Source organism: Varanus komodoensis, unplaced genomic scaffold, assembly GCF_004798865.1.
Source record: "Varanus komodoensis strain SLA01 unplaced genomic scaffold, ASM479886v1 scaffold27, whole genome shotgun sequence".
Taxonomy (NCBI): domain Eukaryota; kingdom Metazoa; phylum Chordata; class Lepidosauria; order Squamata; family Varanidae; genus Varanus; species Varanus komodoensis.
Genome location: NW_025335701.1, coordinates 11947402 through 11962702, shown reverse-complemented (window position 1 = coordinate 11962702; position 15301 = coordinate 11947402). Strand labels below are relative to the sequence as shown.

The 15301-nt window shown below is 59.2% G+C and overlaps 1 protein-coding gene across 2 annotated transcripts; it reads right to left on the bottom strand.

The window, feature by feature from the left end:
• Positions 1–3423: 3423 nt before the first annotated feature.
• On the bottom strand, positions 3424–14688 carry SLC38A7 (solute carrier family 38 member 7). Of its 2 annotated transcripts, XM_044434222.1 has the most exons (11): positions 14645–14688; positions 12724–13145; positions 11910–12108; positions 11332–11476; positions 10911–11009; positions 10332–10389; positions 8570–8684; positions 8228–8375; positions 7899–8098; positions 7391–7445; positions 3424–7275 (listed from the first exon to the last, which is right to left on the bottom strand). In XM_044434222.1, exons 2-11 carry the CDS (start codon positions 12976–12978, stop codon positions 7173–7175), a joined length of 1377 nt encoding a protein of 458 aa, XP_044290157.1. In that variant the 5' UTR covers positions 12979–13145; positions 14645–14688; the 3' UTR covers positions 3424–7172. The 2 variants fall into 2 exon arrangements, with proteins under 2 accessions (XP_044290157.1, XP_044290158.1); XM_044434223.1 differs by lacking the exon at positions 14645–14688 and having other exon boundaries at positions 13005–13207.
• Positions 14689–15301: the final 613 nt, after the last annotated feature.

Here is a 15301-nt window from a genome sequence, read left to right as displayed (position 1 = left end):
CTCGGGTGCGGCCGGTCTGTGGCGGGCGCGGGCGCGGGCGCGGGCTCGGCGTCGCCCCTCCGCGAGGCAGGCCGCTCGCCCGCCCGCCCGCCCGCGCTGCGCTCCGCTCCGCTCCGCTCCGCTCGGCCCTGGCGCCCTCAGCCGCTTTTTCCGGACTCCGAACGGCTTCCTCCTGCAACTCCTGCGGCGCCCAGTCTTATCCCTCCCACAACAACCCCGTGAGGTAGGCCATGCTGAGCAGCTGCGACCGGCCCACAGTCATCCGGTGAGCTCCGTGGCTGAGCGGGGACTCGAGCTCGGGTCGCCCGAGGCCCCGTCCCGCGCTCTCGGCCACGCACCTCACGGGCTCTCCCGGGATGGCAAGTGTGAAGGTGCGGCCAAGCGTGGTGTCAGCACTACGGGGCGACTCAGCTATCGAATCTCGCTCATGTACCTGCGAAAGGGAAGAAGGTATGCGCTGAGATCTCTGGAATGCTGAATAAACATGTTATATTTATAACATATTATTTGTGTTATATTTTATGTTATTTCATTTATGTAAGCTGTCCTGAGGCTTTTGCGACAGGACAGCATATAAATATTTTAAATAAATAAATACATAAACGCACAGCCTGCCCCCCTCACCTCGAGTGACAGGTGAGCCAAGGAAAAGCAGCCCCCACAGTGGCTCGCGCCTCGATGGATGTCCCGGCCCCCCTGGAGGCCCAGCTGGAGGAGGTGGCGAAAGGAGCTCTCTCCTGGCTTTGCTGCACAAGGCTGTCCACAGGAGCTGGCCCTATTGATGGGTATCCTGCTTGGGGTGCGGCCAGGCAAATGTGAGCTTTCCACCTTGTAAGAGTTGGGGTGGGCCATTCTCGATGCCTGCTGATCAAACAAGGAGGTCTATGGGGAGCAGGTCATAAGCCGGCATGCAAGATTTCTAAGGGGAGAAAGCAAGGCAACCCAAGGTGGTGGAAACTATTGCCACAGAAAGCTGGGCTTCCTGCCCCTTCTTAATGATGATAGGGACCATGGCACACGGCCTGTGGTGCTGGCCACAGCGGCTTCTCCCCACTTCCTGATTTCACCTTGCCTCTCGTCACTCTGGGTGGAATCATGAAACATCCAAACAGAGCAAGTCAGGCCTCCCTGAGGTAAGAATGTTTGCTATTGTGAAGATGCTCCCGGAGCCGAGTCAGAAGGGGCCTCCCGGAGACCTCAACCAAGGGCACAGTCTCAAGCATGCCTGAAATAAATGTTCCACGTGTTCAACAGCATGTATTTCTGTGTGTTGACAAACAAGCATAACAAACAAGCAAAACTACCAAAAAAGATCAAGAAGGGATTTTAAAAAATCATTACCCCGATGAATATACAGTTGTTGTTGTTAGTCGCGAAGTCGTGTTTGGCCCATCGTGACCACATGGACAACATTCCTCCAGACCTTCTTTTCCTCCACCATCCCCCGGAGTCCACTTATGCTCACCCTGACTGCTTCAGTGACTCCATCCAGCCACCTCATTCTCTGCCATCCCCTTCTTCTCTTGCCATCTATTGTTCCCAGCATTAGACTCTTCTCCAGGGAGTCCCTCCTTCTCATTAGGTGGCCAAAGTATTTGAGTTTCATCTTCAGTATCTGGCCTTCTAAAGAGCAGTCAGGGTTGATCTCCTCTAAGACTGACCAGTTTGATCACCTTGTGGTCCAAGGGACTCGCAGGAGTCTCCTCCAGCACCACAATTGAAAGGCATCAATCCTTTGGCGCTCAGCCTTCCTTATGGTCCAGCTTTCACAGCCATACATTGCAACTGGGAAAACCATAGCCTCAACTATACGCACTTTTGTCGGCAGGGTGATGTCTCTGCTTTTTAGTATGCTGTCTAGATTTGCCATAGCTTTCCTCCCCAGGAGTAAGTGTCTTTTAATTTCTTGGGTGCAGTCCCCGTCTGCGGTGATCTTGGAGCCCAGGAAAACAAAATCTGTCACTACCTCCATTTCTTCCCCATCTGTTTGCCAGGAAGTGAGAGGACCGGATGCCATGATCTAAATGCTGAGTTTCAAGCCAACTTTTGTGCTCTCCTCCTTCACCCGCATCAAGAGGCTCTTTAGTTCCTCTTCACTTTCTGCCATTAGAGTGGTATCATCTGCACATCTGAGGTTGTTGATATTTCTCCCAGCAATCTTAATACCATCTGGTATACACAGTAGAAGTGTCAAATAGATTTAAGGAATTAGACCTGATAGAGTGCCTGAAGAACTATGGACAGAGGTTCACAACATTGTACAAAAGGTTGCAACTAAAACTGTCCCAAAGAAAAAGAAATGCAAGAAAGCAAAATGGCTGTCTGAGGAAGCTTTACAAATAGCTGAGGAAAGAAGGGAAGCGAAAGGCAAGGGAAAAAGAGAAAGATACACCCAATTGAATGCAGAATTCCAGAGAATAGCTAGAAGAGATAAGAATGCCTTCTTAAATGAACAGTGCAAAGAAATAGAAAACGATAGAATAGGGAGGACCAGAGATCTGTTCAAGAAAATTGGAGATACGAAGGGAACATTTCATGCAAAGATGGGCATGATAAAGGACCAAAATGGTGGGGACCTAACAGAGGCAGAAGAGATTAAGAAGAGATGGCAAGATTACACAGAAGAACTATACAAGAAAGAGCTTAACGTCCCTGATAACCACGATGGGGTGGTCACTGACCTCGAGCCAGACATCCTGGAATGTGAAGTCAAATGGGCCTTAGGAAGTCTGAGCAACAACAAAGCTAGTGGAGGCGACAATATTCAAGCTGAGCTATTCAAAATCCTAAAAGACGATGCAGTTCAAGTGCTACACTCAATGTGCGAGCAAATTTGGAAACTCAACAGTGGCTACAGGATTGGAAAAGGTCAGTTTACTTTCCGATCCCAAAGAAGGACAATGCCAAAGAATGCTCAAACTACCGCAGCATTGCATTCATCTCACATGCTGGCAAAGTGATGCTCAAAATCCTACAAGCCAGGCTCCAGCAGTATGTGGACTGAGAACTACCAGAAGTACAGGCAGGATTTCGAAGAGGGAGAGGAACTAGAGATCAAACTGCCAACATACGCTGGATCATGGAGAAGGCTAGGGAGTTCCAGAAAAACATCTGCTTCATTGACTATGCTAAAGCCTTTGATTGTGTGGATCACAACAAAATGTGGCAAATTCTTAAAGAGATGGGGGTACCAGACAAAAGAAGAAGGGGACGGCAGAGGATGAGGTGGCTGGATGGAGTCACTGAGGCAGTTGGTGTGAGCTTGAGTGGACTCCGGGGGATGGTGGAGGACAGGAAGGCCTGGAGGAATGTTGTCCATGGGGTTGATGGGTCGGACACGACTTCACGACTAACAACAATTCAGTAAATTTGGGGTAGATATATTAAAAAGCAAAAATGTTGCATAAGAAAAAAAATCAAAAATCCATGTTGTACATCTTTATTAAGCCAACCACAGGATCACAAAACAATGTGCAAACTTTCAAAATCCCCAACTCTATTCTTCAGACATCACTTTGGTCAGTAGTTAAGGGTCTATGAAATTGCTTAGTTCCAATTTGTTTTTGTTGTCTCCTGCTGAAAAGTTCCCACATTGAAATACATCACAATACAGAATTTTATTGTTTGGGTTAAGCATTCAGTCTCTTGCACGTTTTGGAGTACACCGGCCAGAATCCCTTGTCATTGTGTGTACTGGCTGGGACTTACAGAAGGTGTAGTCTAGAAGATCTGCGGGACAGCATGTACCAACCTCTGTGCCCAATGGATTCATTACTTTCTGTATGATTAGTTTTCCAATAAATGCATACGAACAAAACCCCCCACAAAATCTGTTACGTGTGTGCTTGTGGATGGACAGCTGGGAGTACCTTGAATCGATTTACATAACTGGGTTCATTCACGGTTCTGCAGAAAGGATCACTGTTGGCACCACCTTTTTAGTGGCCCTGCATCCTAGGAATGAACACAGAATTTCTTATCTGGGGCTTGACAACTCGAAGTTGCCCCGATTCACCCACTCCAGAGTTCTAATCTTCGACTGTGACAAAGAGCCTCAAGGGGCAGATTTAGGATGCAGGCAAGTGGCTGGAAGAGCGGGAACATCCAGCTGACTGGACATGTCCCATCAACGCTGCAAGCCAGCGAGTTGCCCTGTCTGCTGCCGTGGGATACAGAATGTCCTTCTGCACTGAAAGGGCTGGAATCCATGTTGGGGAAGCTTTGGGGGTCACACTGTGGAGGGCCGATGCGCCAAGAATAGCAGCGTGTTTTAGCTTAGCACTTCCTATCCGAGGCATTCCTACCCGTCCGGACAGAAGTCGTGCCAGCATGGGCCAGAGGTGGGCCCACTTGTGAGGAGCCGGGGCAGCACTGAGAGGGATGAGTCAGGTCAATCTGTCCCCCCAAGGAGTGCCCAGGGCCCGGTCCCACTACTGCGCACTCCTGGGCAAGGCAGGCGATTGTATGGCAGCATCTCAGCTGCACAGGTGCTTGGCTGATGTGGAACACCTGGCTAAGGGGTCACCAACCAGCTGCCGTGTCGTGTCAAGGCACCCCCACAAAGTGGGTGACGGGGGCATGACCAGCCAGGACACATCCTTACGGGAAGGCGAGCACCAGACCAGGAAGCAGGCAGGAGCACATGCACAAGGGAAGCGTATACGTGCCCGCACGTCCTGCAGCACACGCACATTTACAGCTAGGGTAGCAGAGTCAGCCAAGCACGGGAACGCAAGGCAGGGGTCTGCAACGCCCGTCGGAGGCGGCCGCAAAGTCTGGCATGCCAGCAGCAGCAGGAAGGGGCCCCTGGGAGCGCCAGGTGGGACTCTCGCAGCTCTGGCGGGACGCAGAGCTCGCCAGGAGCACCGCCCCTGCAGGGTCTTTGCCTGGCGGGGGAGGCTGGCACACCTGCCGCATCTGGATGACGCTGAGCAGGGGAAAGCTGGCCAGCAAGCCCCTTTGCCGTGAAGGAGTTCTGCTGATGAATTCTGCTGACACAGACGGTGTGGAATCCTATCTATCCCCCAGTAGGTTCAGTGCCATGAGCACCAGGGATCGCCCCCATAAAGTGCAGAAGAAAAGCTGCAAAGGATAAGGAGCCCCGCTGACACTGGACTCCTGAGAACTGGGTTTTATCCTGCGGACTAGGATCTCCAGGGAGGGAGGGAGGCAGGTGATGGAGAGGAGGAGCAGGGACAGATGGGAAAGGGTCAGTATCCGAGAGCATAACGGCCAATCAGTGGTCGAGAAGCGACCGTGTAAACCCCGCCCCCCCACTAAACACTTGGGTAGGGTCATTCCCACTGGGAAGCCACCTCTGTTCTTACGGGCAAGGATGACTTATATTGGTAACTTTCATTTGCATGACGCACGCGATCGCACCTTTCCTTCGCATTGGTCACGTGTAAGTGTTTCAGTGCCTTTTGGTCCGTGAACGCAATGAAAGGCCGCCTGGGTGTTGCATCCATTCACATAATAGCTGTGCTGTTTGGTTCTAAGAGCGAAGGCTGAGCCCTGAGCCAGCGTCGTCGCTGTTAGGGGCTCGTCTGCCATAGAGAATTCTCGGCAACAAAGACAGCAAGCGGGTGTTGCCCAGCCCGTGAAGGCACTCCTGAGCACTCCAAAAAAGTGAAAGAGGAATTCTGCTTAAAAACCTAGAGGATTAGCAGGCACTTTGCAAGCACCGCGCAGCCTGCCCTGATCTAGATCCATTTCGATCCAACATCAGGTCTGGCCGTGGGCAGAGACGGGTTCCATCATCTCTGCCTGGATATTCAGACCGCAGCCGTGACCTGGCCCAGCCTGCCTCGCCTCAGCGGGGACTGGTGTGTCAATGGCACCTGGTCCTTTAAAGTGGATTAATGTAGGGTCCTGTTTCAACAGGCAATCTGTTCAGAGTGTGCTTACAGGCACAGTTGCATCGTTTCAATGTCTGTTCCATTGAGCCGCGATGCCCCTGAAAGCCGACGCTCCCTTCCCTCCCTCCTGCTGGGCCTTGCAAGCAACACTTGAAGCAGAAAGAAGATTCCGCCTGGGGGAAAAGCCTTTAAGACGAATCAAGAGTTCACATCAGCGAAGCCCTGGCAAGACAGCTGCGTCACTGGCGTGCAGCCCTCATGCTGGGGCTCCAGCAGCATCAGTATTCCCCTTCGTGCCTTACTTTGTGAATAAGGTACAAAAGCCTTTCCCAGCCTGCGTCCCATCAGATTTGTCAGACTATGGCTCCCACCTACCACAAGCCAAAATGCTTAGGCTTTAACTGGCTGCAGACGAGCCCATCTGGCCAGGGAAGGCCACACCGCAGATGCAGCACACCAGAAGAAAGGATCTGAACTGCACCTGGCTAGAGCCCAGGAAGTAGCACCAACTTGAAACGGAACGTGAAACACACGGGCCCACGGGCTGGGCCGAATGCAGTGGGACCAAGTGGCAGAGGCCGATGCCCCCCGCAGAGTCAAAGCCCTGCCAGGAAAGGGGTCTCCACTCCGCACCTGGATTCTGACAACCTGCCAGAATGCTACAGAGGTGTGGAGGAGGAGGCGGCCTTCTCCTGTGGTTTGTCCATGCTGAGGAAATGCCCACTGAAACATTCCAAAACTCCACTCCCAGTGCACCTGTATTCCTCGCACAAGGTGTCTTTCAATGCCCAGTTCTCAGGCAAAAGACCAAGGGAAGCGCCCATCTGGATGACAGCGCACCCTTTCCCGAACAGCGTCATGTAATGGTGACGTCCACAACCCAGTCTGAAGCAGCAGCTCCTTGCAGCAACTCGGGTTGGCTCTCAAGCTCCTGCTGGGTGGAGGCCTCCCACATCAGTAAGGCTGTGGCAGAAGGGCCCTGTGGCCAAACTCCACGGCCTGCCGTTGTGCCACGAGCAGCCCAGATAGATCCACTTGCACGAGGTGAGCCGAAGAGGAGTCTTTGTCTGGGATCTGCTCCCAAAGGTAAAGAGGATTCGTTTGTGTTCACATATGTCAGTTCGCCTGTGCAGACCAGATGGCTATGTCAGACTGGAAAGCAAGACTGTGCGGTCCAAGTCTAGCGAAAGAAAACGGGAACGGCACACTTGGAAGACGCACGGAGGTCCTGGGCTCGGGTCGAGGGTTCCATGCAGCTTCCCTTTCATTCCATCGAAGGGGGAAAGAGGTCCCCTGAGGACAGAGCTGGAATGATCACTTCATGAGGTCCACAAAGACTGCATTGGCAGTCGTCTGTCCGAAGATGAATGCCCCCAGGACAACCATGAAGACGCCGTAGCAGACCATGGTCCACCAGCTGTGGAGACAGGAGGAGAGAGCCCCCCGCAAGGGCAGCCCGGGGAATTGTGTGTCCCTTGGGGCCTGCTCAGCCCACACAGCCCGACGGGCCCCAGGGAAAGCTGGCCTCTTACCTGGCTGGCCTGGCCTCCTGGATTTCGGAGAGCTTGGTGTGGATGAGGCACAGCCCTGGTAAGAGAGGAGCGCAGGGAGCTGCTCAGGCAGAGTTCAGCACTGTGAAGCGCTCACAAAACCCACAGAAGCGCAGCAAATGCGCGCCTGCCCTTCCCAGCCTGGTGTGCTCCAGAAGCCCTGTACTCCAACCCCCAGCATCCCCAACCAGCCATACTCCCATCTGGAGGGCACTGGCTGGGGAGTGTCAAGGCAAGGACGCATTAAGCTCCTCGGAGACGAGGGGCCGCCACTGAGGTGACTGCCATTGTGAGGACCCCGTTGCATGGACCCCCCCCATGGCTCGTTCCCCTCCCAAGAGCCACATGGCAAGCCGAACACCTGGGACAGCCGTGCTTTGGCCGGACCGGTGCTCTGATCTGTTGGGAGCAGGCACCCAGGAGGAAAACCCTCCAGAGTGGGTGACTCAGCAAAGGACCGCACCACAGGGAACCCAAGGGGAGCCCCTACCTGGGAAGACGAAGATGAAGCAGGCCGCCAGCCCCCCGATGACAGAGATGACCTTGCCGATGTCAGGGATGAAGAGGGCCAGGAGCAGGGTGAGCAGGAACCAGCTGACAGTCTGGAGGAGGCGTCGGCGCCTCTCCCGCACGACGTCCTCCTCCACTGCCTCGCCCTTGTAGCGCAGCCAGAGGCCTTCCAGGACGGCCCTGGGCAGAGAGCAGCGTGCAAGGGGCTGCCCACACAGCTCCCCGAGTGGCCCCACAGCCTGCCTGGGCTGCGGGACGGTCGCCAGGGGGCGCCCGCGTGCAGGCCCCTCCCCACCCCCTGCCCCTCACCTGCCGCAGAAGTGCAGGATCGGGTAGGATGTCAGCACACAGACGATGATGAAGGCCCGGGCGATGGCAACCGGGACATCCGTGGAAGGGTAGGACATGAGCACGTCCTGCTCCACCCTGGACCCGAAGGTCAGGAAGCCGCAGACGCCTGGCAGCAAACAGAGCAGAAGGGTTCCCCACGGCCCAGCGGGATCCTGGTCCCCCCGAGGGGCCAAGCACAGAGGGGCCCTCTTCCCTGAGCCCCTCCTTCAGCTCCGCCCAGCCCGGATCCAGGCGGAAGGGACCAGTGCCTGGCGGGAAGGGGCGAGCGCTGTGCTTCGGGCGGGGGGGCTCGCTCCACACCTGTGCCCGTGTAGACAAAGAGCGCAATGACCATGGCTGCCGTCACGACCGCTCCCCAGGACTTCACCTCCGGCCGCTTCATGCTGTTGAAGACGGGCACGCTGCTGACGTGGCACTGCCAGGGAGGGAGGGAGGGAGGGGAGAGGTGTGGGAGCAGTCATGGGCACAGAAAGATGCCAGCCGCCTGGTAACAAAGGACGCATCGGCACAACTCCCTTCCAGCAAATGGCCAGTCGATCAGCCTTCCCCAGCCAGACGTGCTGGGCCACCTATGGTGGGCGTCAGCAACTAGCACACCTGGGGGGGTGGGGGAGGCTGCGGGAGCCCCTCGCCCCTTCTGCTTTCCCTTTGGAATAGCTTGCTTTCCTCATTCAGCAGTTTGCAGCCAGAATGCAAAGAGTTCCCTGGGATATCAGTCTGCAAAGAGGTGGTGGCAAAGCCCTTAACCCAGCGGAGGGGAAATCGCCAGCTCTGCCCGGGCCTGTATTTCACAAACATCACCCAAATTATGTTCCAGCCACAGTTGGGCACCTTGTTCTTTCTGAACCCGGTTTCCACATGAACTTCCTTCCAGGCCTGCTGAATTAATCAAGAAAGAGCTGCTCACTTGCCAGAGTTTCTCGTGGCCTCATCCCTCGGACCCATCTAGCTCTCGCCGGCCTAGAAGGGCCAGCGTGGCGTTGAGCAAAGAGTGCGAGACCGGGACTCAGGAGATCCGAGTCCCAGTCCCCACTCAGCCGCGGGGCTTGCTGGGTGGCCTTGGGCCAGCCACAGACTCTCAGCCCCGTCAACCTCACAGGGCTGTTGTTGCGAGGATCAGCCAGAGAAGAGGAGGAGAGTTCCGCAAGCTTCCTGGAGTTCCTTAACAGGAAAAAGGGTGGGCTATAAAGGCAATCAATACATTTGTACTCCACCTTTCTTGCAAGTAGCTGGAGTTTCAGGCAGGGTCTTTCCCAGCTTGTCTGGCAATCTAGGGGTGGAACGGGGCAGTTCTGCCCCTGCAGTCGCCTTCCCCAGCCGGTGCGCCCCAGGTGGGTTGGACAACCCATAGTGGGACTGTGGAGATCGCAGTCCAACAAGGTCACCAGACTCCCTGGCTTCTCCAGGAGCAGCTGGGAAAGAACCTACCAGGGACCCTGGAGAGCTGCTGCCGGTCTGTGCTGACAGTACTGGGGTGGGTGGAGAAGGGCTCTGCAGCTCCCCAAGTGCTCCTCCTGCCCCTCTGCAGTGTCAGCAAGATCCCCGTTGCATCTCCCACACAACGACGTCCTGACTCAGCCGCCAGTTCCTTCCCCAAATCCGTTCTCAGGAAGTGGTCTGGTCACGTGAGGGATTGTGAAGCCGCAAACGTGTGCAGAAATCACAGCTCCAAACCAGCCACTCGGGCTCCGGCATGGCATGCCATGGCGTGGCGTGGTTGGGACGGGAAGCGCCAGGAGGGAGCTGAAGCAGCCACCCGGGAGCACGGGGGGCACCGGGCGGGGAGTCCAATGCAGCCTCCCCCAACCTGCCATGCAGTTCAGCAACACCTGCAGGTTCGTGCTTTCCCCACGACTGTCGCACTGCACCCCGACATTAACCCCGCTGTCCCCAAACTGGTGCCCCCAAGGCGCAGTGGCCAGCAACACCCATCTGCCCAGCCGGCAGGGCATGTCGCAGAAGGCCAAACAGACCCATCTTCCAACTTCAAAAGGAACCGCACAGCGGAATCAACTAGGTCAGAAGACAGAGGCCGCTGCCCAACCCCCCATGCAGGTTGTACCTGGAAGCCAAAGCAGATGGTGGGCATAGCCTTGAAGACCAGCATCCATGAGGAGGGGCTGTGGGAGGAAGAGACCCCTGTTCAGAACACCACTGCAGGGGACAGAAACTCTGCCCACACCTGGCCCAGGTGAGGCCCCCCAGGTGGCCTCCATCCTCCCCCAGCCAGTGGTTTGGTGGCTTTTGTAGCACCCTCCCCTTCCAGAAGGCTGAACTGGGGGGCCTCAGGAAGCCCCTGGAAGGAAGGAAGAGCATTAGCCTGTGCAACAATGGCACGGGGGGCATCAGATTCTGCCCACCCCCAAAATGTCCCCTGGGAACCTCCCCCAAAGCCCAGTTCGGCCTCTGTCTGGAAAGGGTTTGGCACCCCAGCCCAGTGAGCGCTTATTTTGAATTTGGAAACTCCCCAACAGTGGCAAGTCACTTAGATGGGACGCAGCTCAATCTGGGGCCAAGACCAGTGCCGGAGCAGCTCTTTCCGCATCTGGCTGTGAGGACACGGTGCATGGGGGCTGCCCCCACTCCCCGCGCGCATTCTCCCAGAGGCCCCTCTTTCGACGGGGTGCCCACTGCTGCATACCTGGCCGGCACGTCCCCTGGAGTGATCTCTCTATCTGGCCAGATGTATTTGAGGATGATGATGGCTGTGACATACCACGTCCCGACCACGCTCAGGCCGCTGCGGAAAAGAGGGGCGTCTTGACCCAGGCAAGTGCTAACCAACAGGGAAGCGGAACGGTGGGGTCCATCTGGGGGCCAACCCAAACGCGCATGCAGTCAGCTGAGGGGGGCCCTCGGCAGACACCGACCGGGCCTGCGGACTGCCTGATGCAGAGCCCCCAGCCGGCCTTCCAGACGTTCTGGAGGACGACTGCCCCCATTCGCCGGCCAGCACAGGAGAGGTGCAGGCCCGGCTGGCGCCGCCCCCTTCACCCGCGGGGCCGGCGAGGTGCCCACCGCGGCCGAGGCCCGCAGGGCTGCCCTGCTTTGGCCAAGGGTACCTGGCATACTTCTGGAAGCCGATCTCCTTGGGAATCGACAGGGGAAGGATGAGCAGGAAGGCGGTGATGCTGATGGTGAACTTGCGGTCCGTGTACCAGGGGCTGCTAGCGGCCCCCGCAGAGTCCTTCACCAGGGCTGCGATGACTGCCAAGGAGAGAGGAGGAGGGGGTGGTCCGTGGCAGGGCCCAATCCGCTCAGGGAGTCCCTGCTGGTGGAAGGGAACCCAGCACCCAAGAATGCAGGGCCGGCGGCAGCTGCACAGAAAACTGTGTGCGTGAACTGGCACCTCTGCATCCAGGAAAAGCGCAGATGTTGCCAGAGGGCACAAGGGGGGGCTCTGTGCTACAGGGAGCCCCTCACGCAAAGTGAGGACATGCACTGCAGAGAGACACCCCGGCGCTGTGCAGCACGAGGCATGGGGCAGTCCTCACCAGCCCAGCAGACCAGAGCAGGAAGGTGCCGCTCGCTCCGGGAGCCGCACAGGGCCCTGCCTTCCAGGGGCAAACCGGAGGCGCATTCGGGCAGAAAGGGAGGACGCCCGGCCCGGGCTTTCCCATGCCATGGGGCCCTCACTCACTCTTGTCCTCCTGGTCGCCGATGATGATGAGGAAGGCGGTGCAGGTGCCAAAGGTGTAGACCGCGATGGCCACTTCGCACAGCACCCCGGCGACCTTGCCACACACGGCCCAGACCACCTCCTGGTAGGTCCGCTCGTTGCTGGCCTGGGAGCAGTAGGCCAGGATGACGAGGCCACCGATGATGAAGACCAGCATGCACTGCAGCGAGGGGCGGAGGGACATGGTCAGGGCAGCCCATGGAGGGAGAGGACCCCCCGAGCACCCCGGCAACAGGCAAGGACTGGCACGCAGCCAGGGGGAGGGCTGGCCCCCAGGGCTCTGCGTCTTCCGAACGGGGTGGCACTGGGCAGGCTACCCAGCTGGCAGGGACACCCCTCTCCCAGGCGACCGCCTGCTGCCACCACATGGGCCAGAGCAGCTGAGGAGCAATCCTGCACCTGCAGGGACACAAAAGAGGATCTCCTGGATTAAGCCCAAGGCTGAGCCCAGCTCCAACGGGCACCCTCCCGTCCCGCACTGGGGGGATCTTGCACACATCTGGAGGCAGCAGGCGGCTCCGCTGGCGGTGCAGCGCTCCTCTGCCTCTTTGCGAAGGGCAACGACGAGGCCTTTCCTTTGAGTGAGCAGGAGCTTTCCCCACCTGCAAAGGGTGTCTGGAGAGCGCGCAAGGCCCCCGCCCCAGCCGGCCGCAAGCCGTACTCCTGCCAGGCCAGGCAGAGGGCTCAGCAAGCCGCACATTACCAGGAGCAATCCTGCCCCGCCATCCCTGTCCGCATGGGGTGCTTCCCAAGCCCGCCCCACCCCGCCTTTCACCATCTGCAGCGCAATCCCGGCCGCGACACCACCAGCCATGCTGAAGGCTGCCGGGAAGTTGAGCAAGCCGGCTCCGAGGGCGGCGTTCACGACGATGAAGACGGCTCCCAGCGCCGAGGTGGCAGCCGGCCCACGATCCTCGTCCCTTTTGGGCCCGAGCTCCACACTGGGGCTCTGCAGCAGCCTGACCCGCTCGCCAGCATCTGTGCTCCAGTCCCAGTCGCCAGAGTTGGTCCCCACGTGGTCCTGAGTCATCTCCCCTGCCGGGAAGGGCTGCTCACCAATCCTTATCCAGCACACAAAGCGGCTCTCGGAGTCCCCGGGCTGCGCCGACGGGCAGGGGAGGGAGCAGCCCGCTAGAGCCGTGCCTGAGCAGCACCGCCCAGCATCCCCGCCCGGTCAGAGTCCGGCACTTGGCACTCCTGGCAGGAAGCAAAGGCAGAGGGGCGGCTCTGAGCAGGCCGGCCGGGAAGCCAGCCCACCAGCCCACCAGCCCACTTCTTGGGGTGCCGAGCGCACTGGTCCCCAGTTCTCACACACCATTTCTGCGTGGAGCCGCATGCCATCTTCAACATGACCAGCCTCCAGCCTACCTCTTGCCCGTCTCCCGTTTCCTCCTTGACTTAAGACCCCGTCGCCGCCTTTCCTTTCCTATGTCCCCCACTTTCCGAGCAGAGGCTCTTCCCTGGCCCTCCAGCCGCCCGCCGGCCCAACCCAGAGGCCTATCCTCAGCCCCTTTGCCAGGCAAGGAGCAGCCTTCAAGAAGGACTGCACTGCCCCTGTGCTGCAGGGCCGCTGCCGCTCCACAGCTGGGGAGCGCTGGTTTGCCTGCTGCTCCCCATGCGCTCAGCTCAGCGTGACAATCCAGCTTATTAAAAATGTGCCTTTGGCGCCAGGAGCAAGATCGGTCCGCAGCTGTTTCTGAGCAGAGTGTTCTGGATTTTCAAGGCATGAGGAAGTGAAACGGTGGCTGCAGGCAAGGAGATCCCTGCCCCGGGCATTTCAAGGGCTCTCCCCACTTCCTCACAGCACCTCATGCAACACACACGCGACATGGACCCCGCTGCACCCCACAGGCCCCTCTGGCTGGCTGCTCACGCCGGGCACCAGGACCCTAAGACCAGAAGCTGCTGCCTAGGGACAGCCTCCCCAGCGCCTGTTCTCCGGAGGTGCTGAACTGCAGCTCCCAGCCAGGGCAGCCACCCGGCCGGAGGCTGCGGTAAGAGGCGGGACACAGCGCCGAGGCCCTTGTAGGCTCTCTCTCCGGGCTGCTTCCAGATTCCAAGAACAGACACGAAAACGCACCCGGCATTCTCGGGGCTCTCTACTTTGCTCTGCCCCAGCGGAAAGAAGCCCCACTTCGCCAGCTCTCCTCCGGCTGCAATGGACTACTCTGCCCACCACCCCGTTCGGGGATGCTGGGAGCTGCCCTCCTCTCTGGAAGGAGCCAGGCCAGGGCAGGCTGCGCTTCGGCGCTGGAGATGGTGCCCCGCCGCAGCGGAAAAGCCTCGGCGGGCGGCTCGGGAGCGCGTGGCCTCCCCGGCGGGATCCGCGCGCGACAGGGGCGCCACCCGGCAGGGCCGCAGCCGGAGGAGGCCGCCGCCGCCGCCGCCCGCAAGCCCCGGCCAGAAGCAGCTGCCTGCACGCCCAGGCCGCGCCGCGCTCAGCCAGCGACGGCGGTGGGGAGGCGGGCCGAGCGGCCGCGCCGCCGGGAGCGCGAAAGGCTGGGCGCGGGAGCGCCAGCATCGCCGGCCGGGGAGGGAGGCTGCCGCGCAGCTGCTGCTTGCCGCGATCGCTCGGCCTCCCTGGGCTCGGCTGGCCCGGGAGGCAGCCCACCGGACGGGCAGCCCCGCGGACGCGCCCTTCGGGCCGGCGCTTTGCTCGCAGGCACCCGCACCGCGCCGCGCCCACCCCAGGCTACCTGCCGCGGTCCGCACCGGCCTGCTCCGGGACCGCCTCGGCGCCGCAGATCAGCTGCTGCCACTCACGCGGCGGAGGAGCCCCGCCCCCCCGTGGCATGCCGGGAGACGTAGTCCCGGCTGCGAGCGCGGCGGCGGCCCGGGCGGGCGATGCGCCCTCGGGTGGCCGCAGGTTGCGGTGCAGGCGAGGATGCGGCGCCCGGGCGGGCCCCGTCGCCGAGGCAGGGAGGGAGCGCTGAGCCCGCCCGCCAGCCAGCCAGCCAGCCCGTGCGCTACCCTGCCTCTCCAGACGGCCGAAAGCTCGTGGACCGTTCCCAGCACTCCGCAAGAAGCGCAAACCTCACCACCCCCCGTGCCAGGCTCCCGAGTTGTAATAGCTGGGTGCACCGCGTGACGCCATGAGCTGGAGCAGCTCCAGCAGCCCACTCCAAGACGGGGCCCTTGAGGCAGCTGTCCCAAGCGCCGCCTTATCTGTGCCGTGCCCACGAGCAGCTTTAACCAGTCACTGGGCCTCGGTGGGGAGCACCAGCCGAAGTTGGGGGCTGCCCCTGAGATGGCCCCTTTTTGAGCGCTCGGAGGAAACTCGAGATGTTTGCCGCCACATCTGAACAGCCTATGCCAGGAGCTCCACCAACAGCTGCAGTCCTGCACAGTGAGGC

Excerpts from the sequence above, each read along its gene's own strand:
- SLC38A7 (XM_044434222.1), bottom strand. The coding sequence starts at position 12,978 with ATGACTCAGGACCACGTGGGGACCAACTCTGGCGACTGGGACTGGAGC. Across the intron at positions 8,685-10,331 it reads CCATCTGCTTTGGCTTCCAG|TGCCACGTCAGCAGCGTGCC; the intron begins GTACAACCTGCA and ends CCTCCCTGGCAG. Across the intron at positions 7,276-7,390 it reads CAGGAGGCCAGGCCAGCCAG|CTGGTGGACCATGGTCTGCT; the intron begins GTAAGAGGCCAG and ends CTGTCTCCACAG.